The sequence below is a fragment of the Oncorhynchus masou genome, chromosome 4 (assembly GCF_036934945.1).
Source record: "Oncorhynchus masou masou isolate Uvic2021 chromosome 4, UVic_Omas_1.1, whole genome shotgun sequence".
NCBI lineage: Eukaryota > Metazoa > Chordata > Actinopteri > Salmoniformes > Salmonidae > Oncorhynchus > Oncorhynchus masou.
In genome coordinates, this window is record NC_088215.1 from 16,100,068 (window position 1) to 16,112,169 (window position 12,102).

General features: G+C 44.5%; 1 protein-coding gene across 1 annotated transcript in view; it reads left to right on the plus strand.

The window, feature by feature from the left end:
- Positions 1 to 12,102, plus strand: part of LOC135524529 (multidrug resistance-associated protein 1-like) — a 33,231-nt gene that overhangs the window by 6,415 nt on the left and 14,714 nt on the right. The window contains exons 3-10 of the mRNA XM_064952138.1: positions 1,029 to 1,205; positions 2,133 to 2,258; positions 4,872 to 5,009; positions 8,408 to 8,530; positions 9,696 to 9,757; positions 9,983 to 10,114; positions 10,626 to 10,832; positions 11,663 to 11,840. Coding sequence (XP_064808210.1) covers positions 1,029 to 1,205; positions 2,133 to 2,258; positions 4,872 to 5,009; positions 8,408 to 8,530; positions 9,696 to 9,757; positions 9,983 to 10,114; positions 10,626 to 10,832; positions 11,663 to 11,840 — 1,143 coding nt within the window. The remainder of the gene's footprint in view (positions 1 to 1,028; positions 1,206 to 2,132; positions 2,259 to 4,871; positions 5,010 to 8,407; positions 8,531 to 9,695; positions 9,758 to 9,982; positions 10,115 to 10,625; positions 10,833 to 11,662; positions 11,841 to 12,102) is intronic.

Genomic DNA, 12,102 nt, shown 5'->3' on the forward strand with positions numbered 1-12,102 from the left:
GTGTGTGTGTGTATGATTCACAATGCTGCATTGCCGCCACTCAACAAGTCCAGCCGACCATAGTAGTTAAACCCACTTCCTCTCGCAACTCTGCAGGCACCTCTAGCTCCTCCAAACTGCAGCCAGACACCCAGCCCCTCGTCAGAGGGCTTAGAGGTGATAAACAGGGAGAGGTGAGAGTACAACAGAGCACTTAGAGGCTAAGAGTATTTGTGTTTTTACAGTCAGACTTCCTTCCTTTTCAGCCCACCGTCGCCGGGGGCTGCAGGCTTGCATGATGCAATCTGGAAATGTGGATTTGGCAACTTCGGCCAACAGTACATACTTCGGTCGGCACAAACAGAATACATCCCACTGTCGTCTAAGTGGGTTTGTATCGTCATCATGTACTGTAATATTTTGACTGACTTCGCCCTTCCAAAGGGGAAAGTTTTTAAACGTGGTGGAACCGTGGGTTAAAATATTCCAGGACTGACTCAGCTCTGTAGACAAAAAGACAAACTCCCAAACTCCAACCATCCAACCAACGCGCACACAGATTACCGTATGTTGACTTGCTGTGGTTTCACTCTCCATTGCCTAGATACACAGACCGGGACATTATACTGTAGCCAGCGTCCAGTTCTTCTGGACTGGACTCAGCCCTGCTTCAAACAGTTCATTTAACAACCCTTGCCCTCAATAATCTGTCACTAGGCTAATACCCTGACAGGAGTAAACTGTTAGACTGATATATCAAATTGACGTTCCTCAAGTTGACAGTACAGTAGGCGAAGCTTGGAGGAAAATTGTTTGAGTTGTATTTATTTGAACACAGCCAATTTAGAGACCGAATGAGAAATTCTGTACTTAAAATGAACTCATGAAAACAATGAACAATACTCCATTACATAAATTTAAATCTGTATTGAGTCAAGAAATAAATGAATTCTACTCAGTGCATAGAATGGTGCAGAAACCTACTCCTCCACTCTCTACCATCCTAATTTACACATATTAACTAACGGGTCTATCTTTGTCTTTTCCAGGACTGGAATCGAACGTGGTACACGGACAAACCGGACCTGACCGAGTGCTTCCAGAACACGGTGCTGGTCTGGTTCCCGTGCGTCTACCTCTGGCTGTTGGCGCCCTTCTACGCCCTCAAACTCTACTGCCATGACTGTGGATGCATCCGAATCTCCACTCTCTGCACTGCCAAGATGGTGAGCCAACCCATAGAATCCCAATATGGTCACTGGTCGGTCCAACGATCACAGAACAGTGACTTGAATTGTCCATTCTAGTCATTCTATCTCTATGAGTTTATAAGCACATCCAGTGGCTTGCAGATGCAGGGTACAAAAAGTAAAGTCATGAAAGAAAAATAGATACCCAGTACCCAGACACTGCTGGATGCGCCTGTAGTGTTATTCAGTGCAACGTTTCAACCCGAAAGTACAATCAACTTGCACCAACCAGTCTTGAGCCTTAAGACCAGCCTTAAACCAAACCGCAAGAGTAGACATGGCATGGCCATTAACATTATACAAGACCAGGCGAGTGTTCGAGTGCACCGACCATATCTGCCATAAAATAATATGAGTGTGAAGTACTGTGAAAACCAAGCACCACATGGTTAGTGTTTAAATGGGGCCGGCCGGGGACAATTTCATGCCTTAGCGAGCAAGAGGAGGGGATATCAGTGGGGAAAAGCCTTGAAGGTTTAGAGAGTACTCAAGAAAGCATGGAGAGGTTACAGGACGAACGTAAGAGTTTACAGGACGAACGTAAGAGTTTACAGGACGAACGTAAGAATTTATAGGACGAACGTAAGAGTTTACAGGACGAACGTAAGAGTTTATAGGATGGCATACATGGCACTCCAAGAGGGTCACATGTACATTTAAATGTTTTGGTCCCTTCTCACTTTCCACCGTTATGTTCCATGTGGTTGTACTTCAGTCTGTATAAAGTATATAAAATACAATATGGAGACATGCGGCTTGAGTCTCTTGAGAGTGCAGATTGTCATTTAGTTGCTAAAGATGCATGTTTCTGGTTTCCCCAGTAACCAAAAGGTTTGAATCAATCACGATGACAGCACTGCAGACCTCACTCTTCTTCCCTCCCTGTGACTGTCCATCCTCCAGGTGCTGGGGTTCCTCCTGGCCTCATTTGGCTTCGTGGAGTTCTTCTACATTCTTCTGGAGAGGAGTCATGAGATCCAAAACCACATGGTCTTCCTCCTCAGTCCCATCATACGCAGCTTGACTGTGGTAAGTACTGTAACCATCAGCCAATGTCTTTGTCTCAGCTTCTTTCTTCACGATTGCTCTCGCTCTATCTACTGTTTATGTCTCAGTATCTGCTGTTGACTTCTCTTTCCTGACAGTAGATCCTGGGGGTTGCTTTTCCCCCTTACCTTTATTTAAGCAGGTGACAAACATGATATATATTTTTAATGCACTGCCAGGATCTGCTGTCAAGGAAGAGAAGTCAAGAGACATAGTAGACGGAGAGAGCAATCGTGAACAAAGAGGCTTCCCTGACAGCAGATCCTGGGGGTGGATGCGTATAGCAGCAGATTGAGTCGTTTACTCCTGATTTACTCTTAGAGAGGGCAGGGGCTAAGTAAAGCACTCCATGACTTCTGTCAATAAACACTGTGTGACAACTTCTACAATGATTACAAAGACATACTGTACTCTACTCTCAAATCATCCTCCCCACTAATTTACAGTACTGGGATCAGGCAGAGAAGAACGTCGGTGGAGAGCAGTGCAGTGCACTATGGGAGGCCCAGCTAGATAGAATGAAGTCATGTTTACTACTGTGTGGGGGGGTATAATGTCAGATTTAAGACAGAGGCAGAGGTGCAAGGGGTTGGGAATAGGCAGTGTGCCTCCTGTTGCTGACTCACAGAGCCATGACCCCCCTACCCATAAATCCCCTCTCCCTCAGAGGCCGAACACAAGTGCTGCACAGACTCAGTCCCTCCAAATCAGACAGCCTGGCCCACCTGTGGTCACCTCAGACTCTTAGGTCAATATCAGCAACTGTTTGGGTGAAGAAATACTGAATGCATCTCTTGTACCAGGTACACAAGGCATCCATTTTTAAAAAGGTAACTTTTTTATCACATTAAGGACCCAGATTTGAAATCCAAGACATTGCTACAGTTAACCAGCCATGATATTTACAGTTGATTGGTTGGTTGCTATGTAAATAAAAAGCCAAGGCCAATCATTTTCTGGCCACAGAACCATAATGGCAGCCACCACCCTCTGGTTTCCCCATACGTAAAGCTAAGGAACACCGTGTCCAAAGGAAACTACGTTATTTTGCTTGTTTCTCGTCCTCATCAACCCATATACAGTCAATGTATGGGAATTTTTAAAAATTCACCAGACTCACCCCGGTTCGTGGTCATGGTTACTCTCCCTTCCTACCATGAGAGCTGCTTGCAAGGCACGCCATCTGCTGTAATCAGCGACACCATGACGCAGAGTTATTTTTCCACCCCAATTCCCCAGACTTCCAGTATAATTACTAGGTAGGGAATTGAGTTAGGTTTTAGTAATGGACTTAGTTACACCCACTGACTTCCATTCAAGGAAATGGGTTCCTCTCAAAAGGGAATGACCATTTCTTGCTCGCAATGTGGTTAGTTAGGCAACAGGCCAAGCAGCATAGAAACTGGGAAATGAGCCTGACATCCAACCACACAGCATAGATCTTTTTCTATACAGTGTTTCTACCTAGCCTGGTCCCAGATAAGTTTGTGCTGTCTTGCCACACTATAACCTTTAGGAGTTGTCAAGGTAGCACAAAACTATCTGGGACCAGGCTAGTTTCTATGGTGTCGTTGATATATCAAGAGTTTATACTGGTAATTATGAGTCTGGAGGCCATTTCTTTGCCTGCAATGTGGCTAGTCTAACAATAGGCATAGAAACTGAAAATTAACCCAACAATCACCATATTTATCTCCACTCTATAGCATACAAATAGTGTTTCTATGGTGTTCATGGCTTGTTGCTTAAAAACAGGACAGTTTTTAAGATCTGATGGAACTAGTATGGTATCTATTATGCAACTCTATAACCACACTCTCCTTTTAGTGATGAGCTGGCGAGGCTAGATGACTTCTCAACTTGACCAAACTACAGACAGTCAGAGATAATTACAGCCAAAACACAGTCCGTGGAAAGACGAGGGATTTTTCGGATAGACACTGGTGCCCCAAACCATGGAATCAGCCCTGTTTAATCTACTTATTTTACTAAACATTTATTTAACCAGGCAAGTCAGTTAAGAATGTTATTTTATTTACAATGACAGCCTGTATTCAAACAAAATAGAAGAGTTCATATACATTTTTGAATAAGAGAAAATAAATATAGTGCAATTCAGGCAAAAAGCAATGCATGGATGGAGGGATGCAAGGAAGGGGGGGTGGAGGGCATAGTACTATTCATCTGTTGTTTTATTGAAGGAAGTCAGCAGGATAACAGCTGCTTCTGTGGTCAGGGAAATCCCAATCTAACCTCTTTCTCCAAAACCAAAAACAGCCAAAACCAATCCTTACAAATATTTTCTATTTAGCCATTGATTCTTCTCAGCTTTCTTCTCAGCCTCAGAGAGACTACTGGGAATGACAGTGAATACAGAGGATTTATTGAGGGATTAATTTTCATCTTCAAAGTAATAGTTGTTGAGTTTCAAAGTAGACTCGCTTGCCAGTCCTCAGTCGGGGGTCTCTCCTTTCAAAACACTCGCTTGAGTTTCACTGTCCGTTGTAATTGCAAGTCTTACTAATCTCACTCTCACTGTCGCACTCTCTCTCCCAATCTCCCACTCACTCTCTCTCTCTCCCACTCTCTCCTCAGGTCCTGGCCATATGCATCATCCAGTTGGAGAGGATACGAGGCTGTCGTTCCTCTGTCTTCCTCTTCCTGTTCTGGGTCCTGGCGGTGGTGTGTTCCCTGGTGCCCCTACGGGCAAAGATCCAGCTGGCCATGTACGAGGTACGGTGGTAGTAGAACATGACTTGATTCTCTATGGTCTATGGGAGAAGTAGCAGGTGTGATGACACAGGCACTAACCTACTCAGTGTCTGCATGACTGATGTTACAAGTTCACACTATGTGAATGTAGGTTAATAGAGACTACTGTCAAAACAGTCATGACACAGTAATTTTGTGTCGTAGGAAACAATTTACTTGGATGAATATGCTACGCCTACATCCTGACTGTTATGTCTGCTTAGGTTTGCACTCAGTGACCCCGCAGAACCAGTTTGTCTGAAGGGTTGTCTAGGGTCTAGGGTTGTCTACCCATAGTCTAGACATAGAGACTAGAGAGCGCATTGCTTGATATAGAGATGCTGTTGTGCCTGCTATGCTTTATTCGTAACTCCACAAAATTAACCAAGGGTTTTCTAGTCTAGACTTAGCATGACTTGGGTAGAAATGCATTGCCTCCCCAAGGTCGACAGAGGAAACCCTGCAGTGTTGCTAGGGTGGATGACAGACACCGCCAACTCTCGTCTCCCTAGTCTCCCTAAAGCCTCTGTAGATTGCTAGACTCCCATCTCTTCTCATCCGGTGTCTCTTCCTTCCAGACACTGCAATCATTGTCCTCGTATTTGTCAAAGTGGTAACAGCATTCGTGCTTTTAGAAAAACACACATCCATATCACATCCTTATCGCCTCCAGTACGACATTACCACATGTAGAGTTTAGGCCAGCGGTAATGACAGGTCTGAGGTAAAACCGATAGTGATGGTGAGACAACCCAACATGGCAGCCCAGGGTTAGACCAGAGGCACGTCAACACCACTTTTATAGGCAGGAGCAGCCAACAAACACCTACTGGGACCAACCTACTGGGAAATACAGTATTTGTATTATCCTCTCAAAACAGTCACATACACCGGGAGAACAAAACATTAAGAACACCTTCCTAATATTGAGTTGCACCCCCTTTTCCCCTCAGAAGAGCCTCAATACATCGGCACAAGGTGTTGAAAGCGGTCCACAGGGATGCTGGCCCATGTTGTCTCCAATGCTTCACACAGTTGTGTCAAGTTGTCTGGATGTCCTTTGGGTGGTGGAGCATTCTTGATACAGACTAGAAACTGTTGAGTGTGAAAAACCCTGGTTGGATTTAACAGGTGACATCAATAATGGATCATAGCTTTCACCTGGATTCACCTGGTCAGTCTGTACACTGGTGTATAGACGGGAACATTTTCAAACGTGCACACACGTGGCCACCACCAGCACTGATCATTTGGACAAACTCAGAGAAGAACTTTGAGACAGCTCTTCTGGTAGACAGACAACAACATTAGAAGACAGTTGTACTTGTATCTCAACATGAGACATTTCACTGCAATGGTAAAAGCGTTGAGTGTACAGAGCTCATGTTTTGTTTTGCAATCCCAATTCCCTCGGCTCGTTGGTCATGTTTACAGGCATATATTACCACCCACTCCTAGCCCCATACCATCCTGACCCTGTTTTCACTATGCGGCCGGATCTAGTTTGTTCTCCCCATCTGCACTCTGGGCACAACATAGTGTGAGGTTGTCATCAACAACTACAGGAAACGGAGGGACGAATATTCCCCCATTCACATGGACTGTAGTGGAGCGGGTCGAGAGCTTCAAGTTCCTCAGACCTATTATGATCCAAACACACCAACATAGTCGTGAAGAAGGCGCGACAATGCCTCTTCCCCGTCAGGAGACTAAAAAGATTTGGCATGGGCCGTCAGATGATCAAAAAGTTCTACAGCTGCCACCAGTGAGAGCATCTCGACTGGCTGCATCCCCACTTGGTATGGCAACTGCTCGGCATCTGACCGCAAGATGCTACAGAGGGTAGTGCGTACGGCCCAGTACATCACTGGGGTTGAACTCCCTGCCATCCAGGACCTATATACCAGGTGGTGCCAAAGGAAGGAACTAAAAATTGTCAAAAACTCCGGCCAACCAAGTCATAGACTGTTCTATCTGCTACCGCATGGCAAATGGTACAGGTGTGCTGAGTCTGGGACCAAAAGGTTCCTGAACCTCTTCAACCCCCAAGTCATAAGTGTGCTAAATAGTTAACCGGAATATCTGCATTGACCCTTTTTGCACTATTTTGACTCTATGCATACACACTGGACTCTACCCACACACTCACACAAACCTACGCTGACAATCCAACACATACACAGGCACACATTCGCCACACACTCACTCATCACATACAGAAATAGACAATAGCAGCAGTGTATCTATCCTGTTGCCTAGACACTTTACCCCTATATGTACATATCTACCTCAATTTCCTCGTACCCCTGCACATCGACTAGGTACTGGTACCCCCTGTACATCGACTAGGTACTGGTACCCCCTGTACATAGCCACGTATCATTGCTCATAAGCCTTTGACTGTCAATCTACACCTGTTGTTTATGAAGCATCTGACAATTACAATTTGATCTTAAGCGTCTTGTGCCAGTAACCGAAAGGTCTCTGGTTCAAATCCCTGAGCCAAAGATGAAAAATATTTTACTCTTGAGCAAGGCACTTAACCTTAACTGCTCCTGTAAGGGCTGGATAAGAGTGTCTGCTAAATTACTAAAATGACAAAATCACTCCAACTGCCGTTTACTATGGCTCTAACTTTCACACAAAGGGAAATGGGTAAACATTAGGTTGACATATGGGCCATCAAAAAAGGCCTGCTGGTCTCTTATAAGTTAAGAATAACATGTGAAAACCACATTTCACATAATACGTGGTTAATATCACTGTTTTGGCTGTCTTCCATTGAGAAAGAGGGAGGGAGGGTTGTTGGTTTGTGTCTGCTTCACCCACAATCTCTCTATTTACAGATATGGGTCGTAGCGTGACTGCAGGGAGCTTTTTACAATTGCTTCATTTATATTAAAGACTTTAGTTTTTCACCATAATTTGGCTTTACGGTTCAAAATAAGCTTTATTGAGTCTCTCTGTGATCGTGGCATATAACCATATCCTGTCCTATATAGTGTTCCTTATGTTGAGTTCAAGCATGGGAAATCTTCAAATCTTTATCTGGGAAGAAAAGCTTGCATTTTGACAAACTCATGCAAACCCACACTGATGAAATAAAAAGTATCGCAATTAATGATACATTGTTTACTAGTTGTGACAGAGCATTTAAATCGAAACACGATTTCCTTGATGCCACAGTTCCAATGCTGTGTGTAACCAACCCATTTCCATGTCTTAAACTCAAAAGATGCATGTCTCAGTAACCCACAAATGGTTACACAACTATATGTTGCATGAGAAATGCAATGACAATAACGTTGGCAATTGTACTTATTTAACCTTTATCTACATTGGCAAATCATGTAATATTCACTGTTTTCTTTTTTTAACAGGGTATCACCACCGATATTGTGAGGTACACAGCGTTTTTCTCCTACTTCTCACTCCAACTGGCCCAGCTCTTCCTGTGTTGTTTCGCTGACCAGCCTCCAGAGGGAAAAACCGTCCTTGTCAAAGTACGCATTAGATCAGAACGTGGGCTATATTTCACTTCCGTCAAAATTCTCTCTCCTTCCAAAACATTAGAGAATGCTTGGGCTGAGACTGGGATTGAGAATAGAAGCCATCTTGTGGTTCTTGACTTTCGTTGTCAACACACTCCCTGAGTTTCCCTTTTGGTGGAAGATCAAGTGATTCACTTCCTCTCTCTGCCCACTTTCCTACGAGGACACTGTGAATTAATGAATGAATGTGTTGTCTTCTCTGTCCATTCCATACACACGACTCACACACCACATGAACCATGCTACGACCGTTACACCACTACTACACCAACGTTGTTCTGTATGTATGCGGTTTACGGAAACACACTCTCTCACAGTCGGTCCAATTAAAAAAGACTGATGAATCATGTTCCAACCAAACAACCATAGCGACTATAACAACTCCCGTTCTAATCAACCTGACTTTGGTAGTGGTAGCTACAGTGAAGCCTATATAGTCCATGACATAATACTGTATCTTGAGAGAAAAACAAGAAAACAAACTGTCCCAAAAAACTCCTAAATGTCTCTCAGCATCTGTCCTGGTCGGCCAGCGGTAGTGAGGTTCAGAGGACTGGAAGCCACAGCCTGGTGTAAGAGCCACACCCTAGTGTGTTCTCTGCTCCCCCCACATCTTGGTCAGAGATACTCATAGTCAGTCACAACAACAGAGAAAGCGAGGGATGGAGAGGAAGAGAGATGGAAAGAGAGACAGAGTAAGACCTCCGGTGAGGGGGCGGTAGAGGGAAGAGAGGTCGCCAAAGATCGAGCATGAGCACAAATTGCTAGTGTGTCGGTGTGTGTGTTCAGCATGGTGCCACAGTGACGACACGTTACCACCCAGCATGGACCTCAAATTCTCCTCCCAACCCTAGCTCCAACACTAACTCTAACTGTTTACGCGCTTTACTCCTGTCCACAGTCCCCAGCTATTTACACATGCAGTTTCCACTGAGGACCACCTTACTGCATCATGCTGTTTAAACTCATTAGCATCCAGTGAATCGACTCCACAAGTACATCATAGAACCATTAAAGTCAGCCACAGAGGAGTCCTATGTTTTACCAAAGCCTTTAAACATTGAGAGATTTACATGGTGGTCAAAGTCAGTGACATTCACCCTCTAATCTGTTTCAGAACCCATGTCCAGTCAAGGATGCCTCTTTCCTGTCGAAGATGCTCTTCTGGTGGTTTACTGGGTAAGATGGTTTAATGAAACTCTCAAACAACATGACTTGTTTGAAAATTCTTTTATACTGTAAATCTTATAATGTACGTGGTGGTTTGTGTATAACTTATACACTGAGTGTACAAAACCTGAAGAACACCTGCTCTTTCCATGACATAGACTGACCAGGTGCAAGTCAATATTAGGAAGGTGTTCTTAATTTGCACACTCAGTATGTCATCGCTGTTCCCCTCAGGCTGGTGGTTAAAGGTTATCGTACCCCTCTGGAAGCTGGAGACCTGTGGAACCTGAGGGAAGAGGACACATCGGACAAGATCATCTCTGATTTGGAGGAGGAGTGGACCACAGAATGTGCCAAACTGCAACAGTAAGAACCAATTACAATATGCATACTCTCGCCAAACTAATTCTGTAGCTTCAGACACTCAGGAATCAATAAACTTAATTTTATGACATTGACATTGTGGTTAAACTTCAGAATAGTGTCTGCCTAGAACTCTAGATGATCCCTTGAAGAGCTTGTGTAGTTGTAATCGGAAAAACAAGCTGTCTCGCTAAGGGACACTTAAGTCCGAAAATAGGTCAAAAGAGGTCCCCTAAGGACAGCATACTGTAACGTCGAGACACGAGCTTTGAAGATCCCATTGTTAAATTCCAAAACCTTGCGTTAAGCGTTCATCTACTCACGTGTGAGCAGGATAATGCTTTTATGGCTGCTGAAAAGTCTTCTCTTCACATTTTTTGCATCGGAGATGTGTCAAATGAACAACAATGACTATTGTTGAATTTTTTTCATCCCTTTGTTTCATATTAAAAAAAACAGGCAACATATAGGGCCATCAAACCCAGATGTCCTCTCTGTCTGCTTGTTTAACCAGGCAGGAGAAAACCATGGCGGCAGCCGTGGAGCTGGGCACCAGACTGCCCGACCAGGCCCAGATACTCAGGAAGCTGCAGAAGGAGCAGAGCTCCGGCTTCTGTCTGCTGAGGACACTGGCCAGGAACTTGGGACCTTACTTCCTTACTGGGACGATGTGCATCATCTTCCACGACTTCTTTATGTTTGCCATCCCTCAGGTGCTCAGGTAAAAATGGCTAAATCCATGGCATCACATCGTAAACAGGGCAGCACTTGACAGAATAATCCCTTGCAAGTTAGACAGATTCCACGTCTATTTCCAATGCCCTTGACATTGATATACATACTAAAATGTCAATTTGGCAACCTTAAAACTGGACCCGCCATGCTTGACCCCATCTCTGGCACCCAATGCCAGTCTAGACAGGAACCTTGTTGTTGTTGTTGTTGCACAACCATGGCTTGGTGGAAGTGTTAATTACGGTCAAGAGAAAGGAGTCAGAGACCACAGCTTTCTGCCCCAACATGGAGAGTCAAGGACATTAGCTTAGCTTAAGGGAGGGAAGAAAAGAAAGAAAGGAAGGAAAGAGAGAGTGAAGAGAAGGCTCTAAACAGCAGAAAGGCTGAGGTTGCTCTGGTGGACCACAATAAGAGAGCCACTAGCCAAGTGTTGAGGCCAGCCCAGCCACAAGAGGCGCACTGTTGTGCAACTAGAGACGGCTTTGTGTCGACCAGCAGGCCCTGCGGCCACACTAATGATCATAGTCCGCACAGGGCTGCATGGCAAAGCAGTGAAAGTGAAGGAACATGACAGGGGTATACAAAGCTGACAGAGAACAGTAACTTGTCTGTGCTTATGACTCCATTAGATGCACTGCATTGGCAGTGGCACAGTGTCCATGTTGAGTGTATAGGCTTCTGTTTTATAGTATGAATAAGACTCTGTTGAGTTGAGTATGCTGAAAGTCTCCAGAAACATGAAGCAGAACGTATCCACAGGAAGCACTGTATGATATTACCATGTTCTCTCTTTCACCCTTATCCCCTCTCCAACAGTCTTCTTCTGGGCTTCATGAACGAAGAAGACGCCCCCCTGTGGAAGGGTTACTTCTACGCTACCCTGATGTTCCTGCTGTCCTGTCTCCAGTCCCTGTTCAACCACCAGTACATGTACACCTGCTTCACCGTGGGCATGAGAGTGAAGACAGCCGTGATGGGACTGGTCTACAGAAAGGTACATCGTCGTGCCAACCAGTAGACAGTGGGTGACTGTGCGTCACGTTGTAAACATTGGCTCTTAATGGCAGGCTTGAAATTCCAACGTAAATAAACTATACCTCGACAATTAACATATTATTTTTTCCAAGGACCAAGAAGAAAAACATTGAAAAATAAACATGTTCATTGTCAAGTTTAGGGTTTATTTAAGTTGGAAAAAGAGGTTCTGGGTGTTAAGAAACCTTGAAACCAAGTGTTACATAATACTCATTTACTGG